General features: G+C 39.7%; 1 protein-coding gene across 3 annotated transcripts in view; it reads right to left on the reverse strand.

Moving 5' to 3' along the window:
• LOC134741304 (zinc finger protein jing) overlaps nt 1-21324 on the reverse strand; it is a 167387-nt gene that overhangs the window by 11811 nt on the left and 134252 nt on the right. For all 3 annotated transcript variants that reach the window (XM_063674047.1, XM_063674048.1, XM_063674049.1), the window contains exon 2: nt 146-2852. In XM_063674047.1, the coding sequence (XP_063530117.1) occupies nt 146-2852 (2707 nt within the window). The remainder of the gene's footprint in view (nt 1-145; nt 2853-21324) is intronic.

Genomic DNA, 21324 nt, shown 5'->3' on the forward strand with positions numbered 1-21324 from the left:
GTTTTGAATAGGTATTTTGGATGGCAATCATCACAAGTTCCAAAAGTAATTCAGCGATAAAAATAAATTACGGAGAATTTTAAAATTATAAATCTCTAGAATAAAGTTGAAATTATTAGATAGTAGTCTTCATATTATAACTCACCTGTAAATGTTCTAAGAGATCAGTGTCGCTTTCAAACTCCTGCTTGCAGTTTTCCCAAAGACACACGGTGACAGACCCCGAGGTATCGCTGCTGGATGTCCTCTTGTCGCTGCTCGCTTTAATCGGCTTCCGCGGTGGAAAGCGCAACGTTTTCGGCTGCTTCAGTATTGGGCTCTTTTGACAGCTCTGCGCTTCCACTGAACTAATGCTAATACTCAAAGATAGAGACGAGTCGTCGTCACAATCTTTACTCGTCTGTGAGTCACTTGGCGAATCTATTGACTTGTCTGATCCTGTACCTATTCCCGATTCGGAAGACTCCATGGTAGTGCTACAGAAATTGGCTTCTATCAAAGTGCTTTGAACGTTAGATGAAACATCCTTTAGGACAGTAATTTGTGTGAAGATAGTATCTTCTCTCTTAGCAACTTCTTCGACTTTTCTTAAGTCTGCCATCGTACTGTCTTTCCATTTATCCCCTTCATCCTGGTCCAACAGGTCATTGTTCATTTTTTCTGAGCAATAATGATCTACTTTAGATGTTAAACCACTAACTTCTGCGAAAGGCCTCAACATCTTTTTGTTAGATTCTAGTGGGACGATATTATTGTTGAACGTCTTGGACAGCCAAGGAAAATCATACTTTGGCATGAGTACCTCGCTATGTTCTGGCTCTTTAACTGTGCTGCTTGGCGGGTCCGTTCCCTGTATCGGATTGTCGGGTGGTTTGACAGGTGCTATAGGGATACTACTCGAATGTAATGTAGGAGTAGAGAAGGTAGCAACCATAGGCGGCGGTTGGTGCATTATCGTGTTAGAGCATGAAGTTTGAGGTGATGGCGCTGGATTTGTGCTGGCGTAACTCCAAGTCTCTTTAACATTCATATTTGGCACAGAAGTAACTATGAAGCCCGGTTGTGGTACTAGTACCGAGTGGCTAAGGTTAACGGCATAGTTTGGTTTCGGTTGCACTGTCACACCCATCGTCGACATCCCTGTTAGATTTTTATTCAAGACTGAAACACCAGACTGACTGGTCGTCGGCATTGCTGGTTTGTTTACATTGGCATATGGTGGTGCCATTGTGTTTCCAAGCTTTAGTAAAGTTCCATTAATTAAAATTTGAGCCTGTTGGTTTTGTAAAGGATCGTGCCTTTGCGTAGTTAATTGTGATGTTTGGGGAAGAACAAAATTTGGCATCTTCGCCATTAAATTAGGTATTTGGACTACAGCGCCGTTAAGATTCTGCATTATCGGAAACACAAATTTCGTTGGGCTCTGCACGTTTACGTTTGTCCTGTTGTAAGGATTCATATTATTTGGTTGGTGATTGGTTAAAGTTTGCGCTGGAAGTCCATTATGTGGTATCCTTAACGCGGCGAGCATTACGTTCTGCGGTACAGCAACAAACGGGCCCAAATTAGTGGAAGTTACGGTACCATTACACGGCTGCGGAATACTTATTTGGTGGCAATTTTGGAAATTGGTGACAGGCACGTTAAGATTGCCAATGTTGCCGTTCATTGTCATCGGAACTTGTCGAACTCCATTTGGAACGTTGATCTTTGGCGTGGAGTTAGTTTCATCCATAACTCCCGAGCTGCTTGGCACAGAGTTAACGCGATTATTTTGTTTTTGTATCTGAACTTGCTGCTTAAGGTTGTTCGCTTTAGACCATGTTAGGTTCTTGCTGTTGGCTATACATGCTGATGACTTTCTATTAGAGCGCTTAGCAGGCTGAGCAGTTTTCTTTTGTGCTTCCTTCTTTGTGGTCGGGCTGGTCGTTACCGGATTTAAACTTAAGTTATTTGAACCGCAGGTGACACCATTCATCCTGCTATCCAGTTTTGTTGTTGAGCTTACCACTCCGTTCATCTTCGTGGTATCAGGTTTAAGGTTTAATAACTTTCTAGGTTTCATTGTTGTAGAACTAACTCTAAAACCAACTAACTCGTTAGATGCTGGGATCGGAACTTTACGATTGGTCAAGTCAACATTTTGTTTATTATAGTGAGCAACCCTATCGGCAGATAGGTCGAAGTTTTGCTTTTTGCCGTCGACAAATCCATTCAGATGGCCATTTGACAACTTCTCTTTGGTTGATGACTCTGGCCCATGCCTCATTTCCATAAATCCGTTCATCGTAGTGTGAATTTTATCTTTATTGTCTTTAGGTTTACTGTAATCTATCAACCCGTTTCCGCCTAGATTCGTCGTTTTAGGTGGCCCCGTCGTTTTATTAGTGTCAATGACACTGTTTATTCCGTTCAACGGTTTTTGCGTTTCGGCTGCATTCTGTTTAGTGACGTCGAGTAAAACTTTAGGGCTAAGCGTATAAGACAAGTAGGAGATGTACTTCTCCAGGTCGTGTGTAACGCCGTTTTTAGGGAGGCACTTTTTCTTGGCGTCACCGTTGTTGAGTGTGGAGGAGTCCCGCTTGAGGCCATTCTGGGGTTTCATCTTGTGGTTGAAGAACTCTGTGATGCGCCGGTGGTGTTCGGCGGTGCGCTGGGACTGGTTGGAGCGGCGGACGGGCGCTTGGGCCGGGAGACGGCGCGGGCCCGGCGCCGGCTCGCTGACCCAGGGCGGCATGCGCGCGCCAGAGGCTTCCTCGGCGCCGCTCGACTCAGGACTGCGCGGGGACGCCGGCTCGGTGATGTCGCTACTGCCGCTACCGCTCTCCGAAGGACTCGATACCGCCACGCCACTGAAAACAAAACGAATGGTAACATCAATAACCGCTCACCGGAAATTAATACAGTTAAATATGTTGCTAAATGGAAGCGAAAATATCCTATTTACAACTTATTTTGTCGCTGAGAGGTTATTCTCGTTTTTGTTATGTACTATGGTACACTGCTTTGGTGTGCACTAGGCGTCACAAACCCGGTTTCACCGAATTCGAAAAAACCGGAAAAACCGGGTTTGCAGCCAATTTTAAAAACCGGGTTTAGGTTTGATAAAACCGGCTTTTTCGAGTTTTTCTAATTTCGAAGCAACCTTTTAGTTTTATTTAATCGTACCATTGGTACCTATAATAAATTATTACACATAAACTATTATAGGTAGGTACCGTATAATATGTAGACGTACCTAAATAGTTACCTACATAGTATATATATTTAATAATATATATAAAGGAATGTTTTGTTAAATTTATTGGCTTAATTATAACTAAAGTTTGATTTAAGTTGTAATAATATAAATATTATGTAGTTTAACATTTGTCATAAACGGCCATGTTTTATATGTGATGCATGCATCACGTTAATTGGTCTCTAATCTCTATTCTAGTATTTCTTGTTAAAAATGTTTATCTACACACACATATCATAAACCCTCTATGATGCCTTCAAAATCCGTAAATTTGCCATTTTCAATCAAAAGGGTACTATTGTCGGTTGTCAATAAGGCGCTATTTCCATACAGGCATACAGCTTCAATTTGAAATCAACCTTATTGACAAGGGACAATGTGGTACCTTTTGGTTGAAAATGTCACAAATTTACATTCGGCCAACATTAAGATAAACTGTTTTGTTAAGTAGAGCAAATTTTCAATCTGTGAAAATGTTATTATTGCTAAATAATAACATCGATTTCGATAATATTATTTCATTCAAATTTCGAACATCTCTGAAAAACGAATAAATTTGATTTGACCTCTATTCTAATATCAGTCGAGATTACGTTTTATTCGAAATGAAAGGTCAATTGCATACAATTTTGACAAATCTCGCTTGTTAGTTAGTATATTTGGTTGGTATCCAACGATATTGGCAATCGACCCCCACTCTAGTTTGTCTCTGAATTAAAAAAAAACTACGGATGCGTGACATGCGTGAAAAAAGTTTTCTTTGCCGCCATTTGACGTGCAGTTTATCTTTTAATTAGTTTGTAAGTAAAAACATAATTTGTTTTGTTGTTTTTAAAGTAACTCTAGCAAAAGTTTCGTGTAGATTAGATTAGATGATTTATTTCATGAAAGACAATTTACATAATAAGTTTGCATTAATGTCAAAAATATAAGAATTTATATGATGATCGTCAAAATAAAAATAAAAATGAAAATAATAACAATACTGATGAAAATTTGTAAAATGTGCGATAAAGATATTTCGGAGACGCCACCTCATATCCGCGAATTCCGCCAGAGAGCAACTATGCCCCAATGTTGGCTGTAATTAGAGGTTAGTGAATATATCATAGAAAGTTTATAATATGTGTGTAGATAAAGCAGTGTATGTAACTGTACATAATTAGGCATTAAACTATTGAAATATTATGTTAATGTGATATTTGTATGTGCGCCTATTTTAAGAGGCCATAGTACTGGCAGTAGATGGAACCCTGTCAAATTTGTATTTGCATAGCAACGGTTCCAGAATTGTTTGTTTACTTTTAGATACGTCAGTCGGTCAATAACAACCCTCATGTAAAGTCTGAATAAATATCGAGTATTCACTTTCTTGGTTTCACTGTGCTATAGATCTCTGCTAAATAGTGATAGGTTTATCCCCCACAGTAACACTCGTGTGATTCTATTATGAAACTCACTTCGTTCGTTTCATAAACACACACTCGAGTTTTATTGCCTTTCATTATGTAGCAGTCACATAAACTACTATTAAGTATTGCAGATTGATTATTAAATCGTCTACAATTACTTGTTTATTTTACAAATTATACATAAACTCGAAAACACTCCGGAAACCCGGTTTTGCTGCTCTACAAAACCCGAAAAACCGTCTTTCAAAAATATGCACGGTTTTGTGACCCCTATGAAAAAAAGCTCGCCCGAAAGAAAGCTCGTGATCTAAATAAAGCTTGCATCGATAATAGAGCTAATAGATAAGAAACAATAACACGAAAGCGACACCGGTTCTGTAAACGAGTCAAGACGTATACGATTTCGAGTTTGTAATTTATATCAACAAGTCGGAGGTTAAATGGCAATCAGCTGTTGAATGGGTGCGATTGATCGTATGGGAGGACGCGGGAGGGACGCTAGGCGGCGACTCGCCGCGCTCGACGCTAGCTAAGGTGCAATGCCCTGCCGACCAGCGCAGTGACGCAACGCCGCGCTGCACTGACCGTCCGACACACAGTATTATTTTTGGCCGCGTAACATTCATCGCACGTAGACTTAACGCTTGACGCAACTATACTGTGACGAATGAACGAATGATTTTACCCTTTTATTCTACCTAGAGAGCGGTAGACTATAATATTTTTTTCTCTCGTGTGAAGCATAGATCAATCATAATTTTTAACCTGACACATAAGTGACGCTCTTTCTCTCGCTTGAAATAGAAAACGTATTAAAGTGCCTCGTTTCATCCAAATGACATGAGCAGCGAGTTTAACTTTAAGTTTAAATGGGAAGAATTTTTCCGAGTATGTAACTTGTTTGAAAGTCTTTTGTGGAGCCAAATCTTCAGGTAAAGTAATTTTGACACGTTATTTGGTAGATGCGGGCGGTTTTGAGTCTTATGGGTGGGTTTATGGGTGCCTGCTTTCTTGATAAGTGAGGGATTAAAGGTTCCCACGGAGAAATGGCGGAGGGTGGCCGGGGTGGCGTCTCGAGTCGTCAAGGGTGCACCCTCGCTCTTTGTGAAGCCGCAATGTACACTTATAACTAAAGCGCTACGATCCCCTACTCTTGCACTTCGTTGCTAGGTTTGTCGCTAATTGACCCAATTTTTAAGAGCATTTTGCAACATGAAATCATAGCCATCAGCTTGTACTTGAGGGAATTTAATTAATAAAATGAGCAAAGCCTCTGTCTGCCTAACGGCAAAAATAAACGGTTTGTGTGTGTTGCATTGCATAATTGCATATGCTGGAAGAGAAAAGGCTAAAATGAAGCAGCAAGTTAGAAATGTAGAACCGAGAAGCTCATTGTTATTTGAGTTCCAAACTACAACTCTACTGTGATAAACATCTGAACAAACATTCCCTCGAGAAACGAAACTTTACACTCATCTTGTGTATACATATACAGCATAAATAACGTATTTACCAATTATCAGGCACCTGAAGAACGACTGGCGAGCCAATGACTAATATCGGGGAAACAGTGGAAATAATGAATGGATGCGAGTGGATGAAAGCAACACATTATTGTAGTGTAATCAGAAAGAGTGAACTAGCGAAACAGCTAGTAATTAATTCATGGAAATAACTTCCCGTCCGCAGAAATAGGTAATTATAACAATCTGTAGGTACAGCGAGCTGCAAAAGTGCATGGACAGGACACATTATTTTCATAAATTTGCCGAGCACTTTTGCAGCTCGCTGTACATTAAATAAATAAATATTATAGGACATTGTTGCACAAATTGACTAAGTCCCACGGTAAGCCCATGAAGGAGGCTTGTGTTATCTTATTGGTACTCGGACAACGATATAAGGTATACATAATATATAAATAAATAGAAAACACCAATGACTCAGGAACAAATATCTGTGATCATCATACAAATAAATGCCCTTACCGGGATTCAAACCTAGGACCATCGGCTTCACAGGCAGGGTCACTACCCACTAGGCCAGACCGGTCGTCAAAACATACTGGTACTGGTAGGTAATAGTAGGTATTACCTAAGTTTTAAATGTAAGTTAGTTACGCTTACGTCACAACAAAGTGTAGGTAGGTAGATATATAGTAGTACCTTTTTATTAAATTGAATTAAACATTAAACCTATGTAATGAAAGCAAAAGTGAGATATTATATATTATGGAGGCTATTAAGGCGGGTAAGGTGGTGACGATATTTTATTTATATTAATAAACAATAATTTTGCACAGAATTGGCTATATCATTTGACATTGACACTGATAGATCTAGTTGTCCACTTGACATTACATTCGGATGTTTTTCTGCGAATGTGCGAAAGCAAAAGTGGGCGGTCGTATGTAGGTGAGGTGCGCAAGGTCGCGGCGCCGGATTCGGCCGTCGACCCCGCCGCGGGCCGTGCGCCGCGCCGCGCCACTTGCCAATGTAACATTGTGCTCGATGTTCAGACGATCGGTTCCGAGATCGCAATCGTTGTTATTTCTGTCTTACAAGATCAGGCTTTTAAGAGGATACATTAGTGGTCATTTTTCCATACAAACGTTCTCGGCATTTTCCTCTCTGGATTTTGGCTCTAGATGAGACTTGTTTTTATACGAGTTCAATATTACCAGTATCTGTGTGTAGGTCTTGCTTTTTTTAGGATTCCGTACCCAAAGGGTAAAAACGGGACCCTATTACTAAGACTCCACTGTCCGTCTGTCACCAGCAGGGACCGGCCCGCTATCCCTTATCGGGGTTTTATAAGGGTATTGCATAAGGCTTAACTCACCATACCCTTTGCCGGACGAAACCCTTTGTTTTGGTTTTAAAAACCCTTATATAAAGCTACCACATTTGAGTAATCGGTAGCCCAAATACCCTTACAAAACCCTTATCATCCGCTCACCAACACCTTGCATATTGCTTATAAGGGTTAGCCTTATAAAGGGCTTCCCTTTTAGCATATAAGCGTGCTAATTTAAGTCGTCTACCTTGTTCATAAAGCACACATTACTTCGAATCCGAGCGATCGTCGGCGGCGACGGCGGCGTTCTTTGATAGGCAAGTATTTTCTTTCCTTTTCATACACTACCGTAGATATATACTAATCCTGTCTCTTTCACGCAAAGGGAAACCTTTATAAAAAGCGCTTAAAGATAAGGGTAACCCTTATTAAGAGCTAGCCTTATTTTTGGTTAGCTTTTCGGTAAGGGTTAGTCAAAGGTAAGGGTATGAATGGGCTTGCAGCTCAAAAGGGAAAGTCTTTCAATGTGTTAGCCGTGTTTAAGTGTCGCCCATTGAAAGGGTTTTATCGCGGAAAGGGTTGTCCGGTCCCTGGTCACCAGGCTGTATCTCGTGAACCGTGATAGCTAGACAGTTGAAATTTTCACAGATGATGTATTTCTGTTGCCGCTATAACAACTAATACTAAAAACAGAATAAAATCAATATTAAAGTGGGGCTTCCAAACAACAAAGGTGATTTTTTTATCGTTTTCTGCGTCACTTCAAAGTGAGCTAAAACGGCCAAATAAATGCGCCGTGAACAGACGCCTTGCATACAAAATCGGCAACAATAAACGCAAAAATCATAACGGCCAGACACAGATAATTTCTTTCTCACTCCGTTTTCAAAAATTTCTTTACGATTGGTTAAGTTTTGGAGGAGGAAAATGTCGAGAACGAAACCTCGATTTCTGAGATTTTTACGCAGTATTTTTCGCCTAAGCTGCAGTTGTCCTTATCGCACTAATTTTAGGAGCCGTCCCCGTCAGCGCGACGGAGATATTTACCTAAAATTCTCAAATCGGAGAAGGGGCTCAGCTAATATATCCTCTTAACTCTGCAACTACTTGGCGAGCGTCACAATGTGGAAGTGCCAGACTAAACCTCAATTCCTATGAAAAAAACCGGCCAAGTGCGAGTCGGACTCGCGTTTCAAGGGTTCCGTACATTACACAATTTTTAACGATGTATTTTTTAATGTGAAACGTGAGTTTTTAAAAACCCGTAGGGACGGATCAAAAACTAAGTAATTAAGTCCGACTCACGCTTGACTGCACATCTCTAATAAGTTTTCATGTCATCTATAGGTAAAAAACTATTTTCTTGAATAACTTCTAAACTATTTTTTGCCTATTTTTTGAATAACTTCTAAACTATTTACTTTAAAATTATAAAAAATATATATTTGAGATTCTCACAAAGAAAAATAAAGTTTGTCAAACTATATCGTGTTACATATCAAATGAAAGAGCATTTGATATGTAACACGATATAGTTTGACAAACTTTATTTTTTAATTTTCTCATCTACCCCCCAAAAGTGGCCCCCGTGTTTAAAATTAATATGTTTACGTTACATGTCCATCTTTGGGTCACAAACTTACATATGTGTACCAAATTTCAACTTAATTGGTCCAGTAGTTTCGGAGAAAATAGACTGTGACAGACGGACAGACGGACAGACAGACAGACAGACAGACAGACGCACGAGTGATACTATAAGGGTTCCGTTTTTTCCTTTTGAGGTACGGAACCCTAAACAACGATCAAATTGATAACCTCTACGTTTTTTGAAGGCGGTTTAAATTACTCGAAAGTTAGTGAAAAATTATGTTTAGCGGCCCGCAACTTGGTCGCCCGGTTGAATCTCCATAGTGATACCAGTTCAATAAATAAACTACCCGACAAAAGCAGCTTTTTTTTCCATTAATATACCAAAATGTTTTATGTAAAAATTTAATTTCCTTTTTATTAAAAACAAGTCAATATTTTATTTCTAATAAACATGGAAAATAAACACTTTCAGTACCTTGAATGCTGCAAAAGTTTTTTGTCACCGGCCACACCTTTGCTTACATTAATTCCGTGAGAATAAAATTCAGACTATACTAGTTGTAACCAGTAGCAGGAAACTGTACTATAATGCCATGGATTAACCATGACGAGGGCGATAAGTGCGTCGGCGCTATCAGTATGCAACCATGTGTTTTAGCATTTACGCCAGCGACTACGTAATACTGTCAGTGCATCTCGCTCACACTGATACAGTGGTGCGAGTAAGATGAACTGCGAGTGGGCTAATACGCAGTCGCTAGCGAATGTAGCTACAACAGGGGTTTCTCGGAACGTAGTAATTGGGTGTAGGAAATAATGTGAAAATACGTAAGCACGATGCAACGCGTTTATAGTTCTGTGATACAATTAGGTACGGGGGACAATGTCATAGTAAACGGTAGATTATGGAACAACAATAACTACTATTTACATGAATCTAGTATTAGTATGGATTGGGCATGAATAGCTAGGCTAGACTAATATCGTTCATACTGTATGCCGCCCCCGACGCCCCCGTATAATGCCAGGCCCTGTAACAGCGGGGTGTACAAAAGGCAAATGACACGTCGGGCGCACATGCACAGCAGTGGGGCTCTGATTACAGCGCCGGGGGACTGCTGGGACGTGAACAGTGGGCTGGTAATTGAATAAAGTTTGATAATTAGTTTCCTTTGACAGGCGACTTGCTTTGAAGAGGGCTTGATAACGTCTATTCAGTCTCCAATAACCAAAGGCTGGGATCGTGTCCCAGGCAAACCAGTTATTTTTTATTTATTTATTTAAATCAGACAACAAAGCCCATGTTACAAATACCTTACAGACTAACATAAGTATTATATAAACTTAAAACTAAACACTATTTAGGCGACAAACGGCGTGGCTGCGTTGAACTGGCTGCTCTTGTGTCGGATTCGACAGTTTGCCCGGAACCTCCGAAACACGACACCCTTCGGCCAGAACTCGGCGCACTCGATGGTCCCCTGCAGCGGTCGCGGCACGCGCACCACAAAAGAGTTGAAGTGCACGTAGTGGCGCGATCGAAGCTGGAACACCCTCAGCGTGTAACCGGTCTTCTGGTGTTCATACTCCACCACTTTAGCCGTCGTGGCGGTGTAATGCAAGCGCGATACGCACAGCGCCTTACTCGGTGTAGCAATCCGCAATGTTAGTTAATGTTATCTCCTATAATGAATAGAGTCAGACCAAGAAAAGTCTGCAATGATTTTGATAGCACACGCAGTGCAAGTGTTATTTCAAAGGTCAAACTTCTATGAAATTATGACGTATAAATAACACTTGCGCAGTGCAGTGTGCTATCAAAATCGTTGCAGACTTGTCTTGGTCTAACTCTTGTTCTTAAGGACCTCAAATCTGCTCTCAATTTACAATGGTTTGGAGTCGAGCGCTTGGCGAGAAATGGGAATGCGTGGTCTTGTCGCCATCGCCATTGGAGCTCGTTTTAGAAGCGATAGCGTCAGCCTTTTACGTGCGGTATGTTAAGTGAGCTGTTATGAGCGTACGTATAAAATCCAGTAACTCGTCAAATTTTGTTCTTTCCTATAAAGACAAACAGTATTTCCTAAATATACATAAATTGTTTCATAGCCATCAAATTAATTTAAACTAAACGCAAAAAAATGGGTACTTTTATTTTTGCGCTATCTACAATGATCAAAACATATTTTAAAACTGTATACTTTACACGTGGATTGATTACTCATTACAGTGATGACGCCACAGCGTGCGTTGTTTCCACTGAATTTGCAAATCGTTTTAAAATTTTATCAGGACTAGCAGATTTGACTCGTTAAGTAGGACACTCCCGTATTTCATTCATTTCATGCGTGAACATGAACAAGCTGGCATTGAACTTCTATAAAAACATTGTCAGTTCAAAACAAAGCTCATAACACCAGAATCGACCTGTAAAGGGGCCCACTGACTATCAGTCCGCCGGACGATATCGGCCTGTCAGTTGTTCGGAACTGTTAAATTTTTGTTCTAACTGACAGGCTGATATCGTCCAGCGGACTGATAGTCAGTGGGCCCCTTAACGCATTAATCTACCTCCCCGAAACAAAACACAAACATGTGCCATTCTTTTCGGACCGCGAAATGGAATATTATTCCGTTTAGTGTGGGAAATTGATCATCGCTCGGGGGTCCGGCCTCTAGGGACGGTTCCTTGTCAAGTTCTGCCGGGGGTTCCGTACGAGCTCGAAACCCTGCTGCGCAAATGCGGCCCCGCGGCGGGTCGCTACTTAATATTGGAATAAATTCAGAACCTTTGTGTATTAAAATACCATACGTGAATACTGATTGCAGTGTTTGAAATTACTTTTTAGCATCAGCTCTCTGGGGGCTGGGTTTGATGGCTTAAAAGCATTTTTGTAGGTATTTTGAAGCTAAATCAGAATGTGCGGACTTAGGGTGATTTAAAGTTGTTACGTTTTGCGAAAGTAATTTTGCAATATTAGATATTTTTGTTGGTATCCATATAGAAAAGTATGTTATCATTACTAGCTGTAACTCAGATTTTGTGTACGCATTACATACATGAGTATATAAGTAAGGTTAAGCTTTTTCGAGCAGCGTAAATAAATATCAGGCACATGGTACGCTGATCTAAAAAAATCTAAATAAGACTGCATATAAATAAACATTCTTTATCACACTGAATCTTTCTAATGCATCAACGTTGTGTGTTGTTTTTAGTTACCTACTAATACTGAAAACATTAAGGCGCTCCCTGGCGCCAATCACCTTCGATCTGAATCGCTTGCACCATCCCACTATCCCGGAGTTAAGCGATTAAACCGTTAACCTAGTGTCAAATTGTACTGGTAACCATGGTAACTCCAGGTTTAACCGGCTAACCCCGGGTTATAGCGAAATGGTGCAAGTGGCGCTTGGTTTTCTAATGTTTTTTGTAACATCATATTAACAGCAACGGCTTTAAGCAATAGAGTATCCTATATATATACTTCTAAGTTCATTGTCTTCAAGATATTTGGCATCAAAGTAGAACAAAAAACTGGTTTTCTGGCCATAACTTTTGTCTTAATTAGTTTAAAATTAAACTCTGTGACCAGTTTTTAGAGACGTCAAATACGAACCAAAATATGTAGATTTCTTATATGCAAGATCCTTCACAGCAATCAAGTTACGTAAAAAGTGTTTTTTTAGACAACGTTTAAAAAAATCATAAAAAATAAGTATTCATTTCTTTTAAAATCTGGCTAAACAGAATGGTGATAAAATATTAAAGAACCGATAGCCGTTTGTCTTATAATTCAATCTGTAGTGCAAATGTAGGAACAACGGCTCAAAACTTGTCAAAAATCGATGAAAACCGCGGGGAGCCCCTTAAGTCCGCCACTCCTATATTGTTTTGCTCAATAAATTTGAAACAAATAATAAAAACACGTGAAAGGAAACGCGTCCACTTTCTTGTCGCCGCAGTCACAACAGGTTTTCAGCCGGCCGCACGAACCGTCTCGTCACATTATGTCACCGTACTTCGTTACCCATTCATTACGTTCAAAAGGAGCGCCGTGAGAATCGTGTCACAAGAGGGGGGTACGGCACCACCCCTCGGTCTCCCCTCCCCCACGATTATTATGCTAAGTGTCTGTTGGTTATCGCCGAGTTTTTCGCGCATCTGCTATTTATTTACGCGTTCTCTCTCTATTCATGGGTTTGTGTAGCGTACTCGCCCGTGGCAGGCGACAACCTTACAGTTCATTACGCTGAGTTACAGGGCGCTAGGCGTCGTGTTGGAGGAAATTGGTCTTTGTTGCGTGGGGACAAGATAAGAGAGGTGATAAAGGTTAAATAGGTTAGCGGGCGCACCCCGCGTGACGATCCCGCCAAACGAGTAAAATGTTACTCGATTGATTTTTGTTGGCTGAAGTGCTTTTAGGACCGCTTTGCCTTTTGCCATACATCGCCCCTTCTATGTACGAAATAACCTCAAATGTCTTATTTAGCTTTAATGCCGATTATTCAATCTTCAAATAAACATGATAGACGTTGGTTTCGAACTTACAAAAATATAGCATTGGTTGTAACTTAGAACATAAGTATAATGGATTTTTCTGGCCAAGCAAGATGACTACCTATATTCTATAGTCAGCAGCTGCAGGCATACATTTTGCTTTTAGAACATTTATTTTTATTTAGTATCCGGAATATACACAATGAGCCCACGAGAATAAACCGCTATTGGACATGCAAGGACTTTTCACGCTTTCAGAATTTCCATTTCCTTTTCGCGCGGTACTTTAGTTACATAAGAGTATTCGCTTTCGTTTCGAGTGCGTGTCATAGTCGTCTAACTGAAAAGATAATAAACTGAAATAGACCGAATAGAATTGTGTACTTAAATATCACAAATCAAGATATTTAATAACAATTATTTGATTTGTTCCCAAAGTTGTGGCTGAAAAGATAGTATCGACAAAAGCGAAATAACGAGTAAGCGCATAAACGTTAATTTATGCGTACATAAATTAAGTACATAACTATCATAATCCAGTTAACACGTTAAATATATCTTTCGCAATATTGTCTTCGGTTACCGCGATAGTTACTCATGAAATAAAACTATGAAAACGGATTATATCGCGTATATTGAATTTATAATACATCCCGACGTATATCTTTCGCGTTATTTTTTGTTTTAAGATAATTAAATCGAAATGTGTTAAGTTGTTTTAGAACGCAGCCAGTTTTTTTTTTTTTGTCGCCTCTGGCGCCTTTTTGTATTGTCATCTGTCAAATGCTGTGCAATATACCGTTATGTAAAAAGTACAAGCTTTTTCTTTCTCAAATCACTAATTAAAACCACGAAATCCTTCATGGTAGCAGAGCGTGGTTGCTAATCAGTAGGAGTGATCAGTAGTTGAAGGAAAATCCGAAGTATTTCAAGAATATATTGTTCGTACAGTACAACGATACAGTCGCCGGGTATATCGACTGCAGATCGTCGTAATACAACGAAACAGCAATTATACCGATATTTGGACGTCAAGATGGGCACAAACTTGTTCAATTTAGAGAAATTGACCGGCCGTGACAACTTTGCAACTTGGAAATTTAGTATGAAGACGTATTTGGAGCATGAGGATCTTTGGGAGTCCGTGCAACCTGGTGACGCAAGCAAACCGGTGGACGCCAAAAAGGACATGAAAGCCAAAGCTAAGTTGATTCTGCTGTTGGATCCTCAGAACTATATTCATGTACAAGATTGCAAAACGGCAAAACAAGTGTGGGAAAACTTACAAAAGGCCTTTGATGACAAAGGGCTGTCAAGAAAAGTAGGCCTGCTTAAGGACCTGGTGAACACATCTTTGGAGTCAAGCAATAGTGTTGAAGACTATATTAGTAAAATAATGACAACCGCTCACAAACTTCGCAATATTGGGTTTGACGTTAATGATGAATGGCTCGGCACACTAATGCTAGCTGGTCTACCAGAAGTCTACATGCCCATGATAATGGGGCTCGAAAGTTCAGGTGTGGAAATTAGCGCTGATCTTGTGAAAACAAAACTTTTACAAGAAATTAAATCAACAGACTCGGGCGCTGCCTTATACACAAACTCTAAGAAGACTAAGCAGGACCATCAGTCTGTCAAACCTAAGGGTCCTAGATGTTACAGCTGCAACAAGCATGGCCATTATGCTAAGTTTTGCAAGAATCCTAAGAAAACGACACACAAACAGCAGAAGAGTGGAGATAGTACAAATTTTGTGGCAGCGTTTACGGCATCTTTAGGAGGAAAAAGTAGCAATGATTGGTTCATAGACTCAGGGGCCTCGATGACTATGACAGCTAGAAAAGACCTAATGTATAATATTGGCAAAGCACCGGTAACTTCAATCACTGTAGGTAACAAAGCATCATTACCTGTATTGGGAGCCGGCAGTGTTGATGTCAAGTTGAGTAAAGGAGGGATTCTTCAACTGAAAGGCGTCCTGTATACTCCTGGACTTGGTCCTAATTTGATATCGGTGAGTAGCATAACAAAGAATGGTTATGAAGTGAGATTTTTTGAAAAAGGATGCCATGTTCTGAATGCAGAAGGAAAGATCATCTGCACAGGAACACAGATAAATAGGCTGTACTTGCTAGATACAGCCAATACCTATGAAACTGCACAATTTTCTACAGCCAAAGGTAATGTTGACAATACCTTTTTATGGCATTTACGAATGGCACATTTAAATGTATCCGATGTCAATAAGCTGCCTGTTGCTGCCGAGGGTGTGACTATAGAATCAAAAAGTGACAATATCAGATGTACTCACTGTGCAGAAGGAAAACAGACAAGACTGCCGTTCAACAAGGTGGGTTCCAGAGCCACACAGCCTCTTGAGCTCATACATTCTGACTTGTGTGGGCCGATGGAACATCAATCAGTGTCAGGTATGAAGTATTTTATCACTTTTGTTGATGACTACACTCGTATGTTTCATTTGTATTTTTTGAAAGATAAATTGAATATTTTGGAAGTATTTAAAGATTTTAAGGCTAGAGTTGAACTACAGCTTGAAAGAAAAATCAAGATGATTCGCACAGATGGAGGCAAAGAGTACTGCAATAATCATTTTGAAAAATATTTAAGTAGTAATGGTATTATCCATCAGACTACAACACCGTATACAGCTGAGCACAATGGATTATCAGAACGCGGGAATCGCACACTTGTTGAACGGGCAAGATGTATGTTGTTTTACGCCAAACTGGAGCCGAGGTACTGGGCCGAGGCCATAGCCACAGCTGCCTATATCACAAACCGCTCCCCGTCTAGGAGCCTGGAAGGTAAGACTCCATATGAAATGTGGTATGGGCGTAAACCTAACCTGTCCCATATTAGAATATTTGGCACGGAGGCCATGGTCCATATACCCAAACAGAAGAGACAAAAATGGGACAAGAAATCGACAAAGTTGATACTAGTGGGATACTGTGAGAACTCAAAAGGATACCGGCTATTAGATCCAATTAGTAGAAAAATCATCAAGAGCAGGGATGTTATTTTTCATGAAAATTGTCCAAATAACATGTCTTATGAAAACACTGTTTCAGTTGATCTCCAAGGAGAAGAAAACACGTCATCAGTCAGCTCCAGTAGTTCCTCTGACAAGCAGAAGAGCCCAGGGACCAGTGATGACAGCTCTAAAGGTAGCACCGCAGATCATTTGAGTTCGACAAACTCCAATGGTACACCAGGCAGCAAAGGTAAGGCTACAGAGCTTGTAAAGGATAATAATAATAGTGAAGATTTCAATAGTGAATATCAGACTGATACAGATGATCTTGATGAAACCTATTATCCCCCGGTAAATACAAGTCCATTACAAAATCAAGACAAGAAAATAACTCTAAGGCCCCGTAAGAAAGCTAATGAGAATAGTCTGTTCTGTTTCTTCACTAATTTGTCTGATCCACAGTCAGTAGAAGAAGCCATGTCGTCTCCACATGCTGCTGAATGGAAAAAGGCCATGGACGAAGAGTACAGCTCCCTGATGAAGAACAACACATGGAGCTTGACTGATCTTCCAACCAATAAGAGGGCCTTACCTTCCAAATGGGTATTCAAAACTAAAACTGACCAGGCTGGAGAGGTTACACGTTTCAAGGCCAGACTTGTCATAAAAGGATTCGCTCAAAGGAAAGGGATAGACTACGAGGAGATTTACTCACCAGTAGTAAGGTATACAACCATACGCTACCTGTTTGCTCTAGCGGCAAAATATAGCATGGATATTGATCAGATGGATGCTGTTTCTGCATTTCTACAGGGAGAGATAGATACTGATATTTACATGGTACAACCGGAACGATATGTGCAGGGATCTCAAGTGTGCTGTTTACATAAGTCTATATACGGTCTAAAGCAAGCTAGCCGCTTATGGAATATGAAACTGAATTGTGTACTACAAAATATTGGAATGCAGCAGTCTAAGACTGATCCATGTGTTTATTTCAATGAAGAGAGAAATACTTTCATTGCAGTATGGGTCGATGACCTACTTATTTTTACATCTCAACAAGATGTCAAGGATATGTTAAAGCAGAAGTTGATGAAACATTTTGAGATGAAAGATTTAGGAAAAGCTAGCCAGTGCCTAGGATTCAACATTACAAGACAAGGAGATACAGTTATGTTGGATCAGGAAAAATATATTAATGATATACTAGATAGATTTGGGATGTCAGAGTGCAAGGCTGTAAAAACGCCTATAGAACCTGCCATCAAGTTTAGCCAAGATGCAGAACCAGACAATAAGTATCCATACCGGCAAGTTATTGGCTGTCTTCTCTACATAGCTCAAGCTACAAGACCCGATATCTCATTTGCAGTCAATGCACTGAGTCGATACAATGCAGAACCGAAGACTGAACATGTGACTGCAGTTAAAAGACTGTTCAGATACTTGCAAGGCACCAAGGATCTCAGACTGAGCTATACCAAGAATGGTGACTCAAACATCACAGGATACTGCGATGCAGATTGGGCTGCAGATGTAGTAGACCGCAAATCCTGCACGGGCTACATCTTTATGTTACAGGGCGGTGCCATTTCCTGGTCATCGCGTAAGCAGCAGACTGTGGCCCTGTCGACAGCCGAAGCGGAGTACATGGCGATGTCCTCAGCTACTCAGGAGGCGCTATGGTTGAGACAGCTTAGCGCAGAGCTTGGCCAATGTCTGAACAAGCCCCTCACCATTTTCAGTGATAACCAAAGTGCGATAAAACTTTCTTTAAATGATTGTTATTTGCCTAGATCAAGACACATTGATATTCGTTATCATTTTCTTAAAGAACATGTTTGTAATTCTAAGATAAAATTTTGTTATTGTAAGGGTGATGAAATGTTAGCCGACATTTTTACAAAAGGTGTAACCACCAATAAGATGTCATATTGTTTAGCAAGAATAGGCTTGCGTTCTAGGGGTGGGTGTTAAGTTGTTTTAGAACGCAGCCAGTTTTTTTTTTTTTGTCGCCTCTGGCGCCTTTTTGTATTGTCATCTGTCAAATGCTGTGCAATATACCGTTATGTAAAAAGTACAAGCTTTTTCTTTCTCAAATCACTAATTAAAACCACGAAATCCTTCAAAATGTATAGCGGTAAAGGGGCGTCCGACATATTTAGCACGCCGAAGCGCTGGTAGGTAACGTCGAAAAAATATAAAGTTATAAATATAAATTTTATTGCTATTTGTATGAGATGCATGTAATTTTACCTAGACTTAAGAAAATTGAGTGCCCTGACAGGGTGTCATGTACCTACCATCCTCAAACTGTAACACCTAATGTATTATGAACATGACTGCAATACAATAAAGAATAAAGATATTATCGCAAGAACTATGGAAAAACTGCTCATCTCCAATTCTCCATACATAACTTAAGTTTAGATTGAGAGTTCCCAAAACGATTGCCTCTTGGCTCGGTTCCTCACCGTAAACGAAGAGCTTCAATATCATCGATGTTCATACTATTCATCCCTCATTCTGAAATAGCTTATTAACGATTTCCTAAAGCTCGCTTCCTCCATAAGTCAAGCAATACGTGTCAGAATTGGCGCGAGTGCAACAAAGACCGTTTCCGCGTCGTCTGGGCAGGAAATAAGCGGATCCACAAGGATCGCTTTGTGTGAAGCCGTTCTACTTCATATCCGAACTGAAATGCATTTCGAAACGTTCGTTAATGTCGTTGGATGCTCGTAAAGTGTTCTGAAATAGCGACAGTTTTGAATTTTTACAGCTTGTTGTTTTGCATGATGATTGATATTGTGAGAGGATGGGTAAACATCTCGCTCATTAGTGGTTTGGTTTGTGGTCAGTATATATAGGACGTGGATATATTTTTCTCCCCTCTAGTTTTGTACATATTTTTTTACAGGATTCAATGGGTCTAACACGAACATCGAATATGGTTAGCTACCTCTCTTTGGATCGGATATAGATAACGAAATTAAGATTGTTGATGTTCGCGGCAGGCCCTTTCAGGTAGCTTTCATGTTAAGTCGGAATATTAGTGCCAGATCAACACACGTGCAACACGATTAAGTAGGCGTTGACAAATGCAGTCGTCGCAAACAGAAAGTAACCAGCAAATAAATGTGGTCGCGGCAAACTGTCATTAGTAGTCATTACAGTTCAATACAAATTGCTCTATTACAGGCCCAAGTTTTGCGTTCGAGATATGGGTTACCTGTATGATGCGAATTAATATTAATAACTGGTTATGTCGGCCAATGTCTGTATTTTTTTTTGTCGCGTAAATAGTTGTCAAAGAAGCCCGATTGTTGTGACAATAATGTTTCAAAGGAGGCGTATTTTATTTTATTTTGTATTCTTGGTTGACTAGACGCAGTGACTATTTCATTAAAGTGTTGCTTAAAGTACTTTATATTTATAACAATATTTACCTATAGATCTCTACATAATATGTATTACAAATTACTACTACATGATATTACAGATACTTATCTGTAATAATATGTAAAAGCACCCAATCATTAACAAAGCTGTATTAATTATAACAAAAACGACATAATTCACGCCGTAATAATAAAACGTAAAAAAAAGGCTAAACGAGGACGAAGTCTGTTATCCCCGGCAGAAATATTGAATATTATGACACTGATAAAGTTGGCAATGGCGCTGCTCGTTTACATTATCTTTGTGTGACAAGCTTCCTCTACCTACAACCTTCAGATTTATTATAAATATCGTTTCTTTATGACGGTTGCAAATTGCAAATAAATGTCGCACGTATTTATCATTTTAATCATTCGTCCCCATCGCTGCAGTATATTGCGTAGAATAACCGGCTAACGATATTATAGTACAGCCTGTCAAATGTTTTTGTCAATTGACAATATAAGGCGGGAATAATATGTGTCTGGTGAAGTCTGTCTGTTCACAGACACATCATCTGTGCCAGACACATCGCAGACACATCTGTGTATCCCTAGCCATTTAGTTGATCTTTACAACAACAATATACACATATGTTTATTATATATACTACTATTTAACCTTTAAACTGATAACACCTCGCCTATTACGTCTTTACAAATCATATTGTTCTCTAAACACATGTATTCTTTGTGTGAAAGTGTGTCAAGCGCATTCATACGAGTGTGTCTCTATGTGAGTCAGCTATATGCATTTGCATCGTTGCAACTAATGTTTCCTGTAATGAATTCATCAGCAACAATGGAGATGCAAGGCCGACCAGATCAGAAACATCTTCATAAATCATCTTAACCCCTTTTCTGTCTCTTGTGGTCTCGTTTAATATCTATCAGCCGCGTGGATAAGCAATGCGTCACTGTTGTATTACATTTTGGTGGATTTGACGTTTTCAGGAATAATTAGGTTTCAGGACAAATTCATCGGTTATCATTAAGACCGATTTCTACCTCGTCTGTTCATAAGTTTTGAGACGAATGTTAACTCAAATAGTTCGATTACTGAAATGTTCACGCCATTCATAATTTTATTTAACAACTACACTGTAATTAATTAGAATAAATTGAGGTTTTTTTTAATGGTCTTCTGTGTTTTTAATTATAGTCATTTAATATGTTGGCATTTAAGGGGTGCCGGCACGATCCCGAAAATAGTATATTTACTAGCGGGAAAGTATCGGAATTAAAAGAAAACTGTAAAAGATGAAATATCAAGTTATAATCAAAACATTGAGAAACGCTTCGACTGTTATGCTGAATAAGCAATATTTAATTACCTTGCCCGCATT

This window comes from Cydia strobilella, chromosome 5 (assembly GCF_947568885.1).
Source record: "Cydia strobilella chromosome 5, ilCydStro3.1, whole genome shotgun sequence".
Lineage (NCBI taxonomy): Eukaryota > Metazoa > Arthropoda > Insecta > Lepidoptera > Tortricidae > Cydia > Cydia strobilella.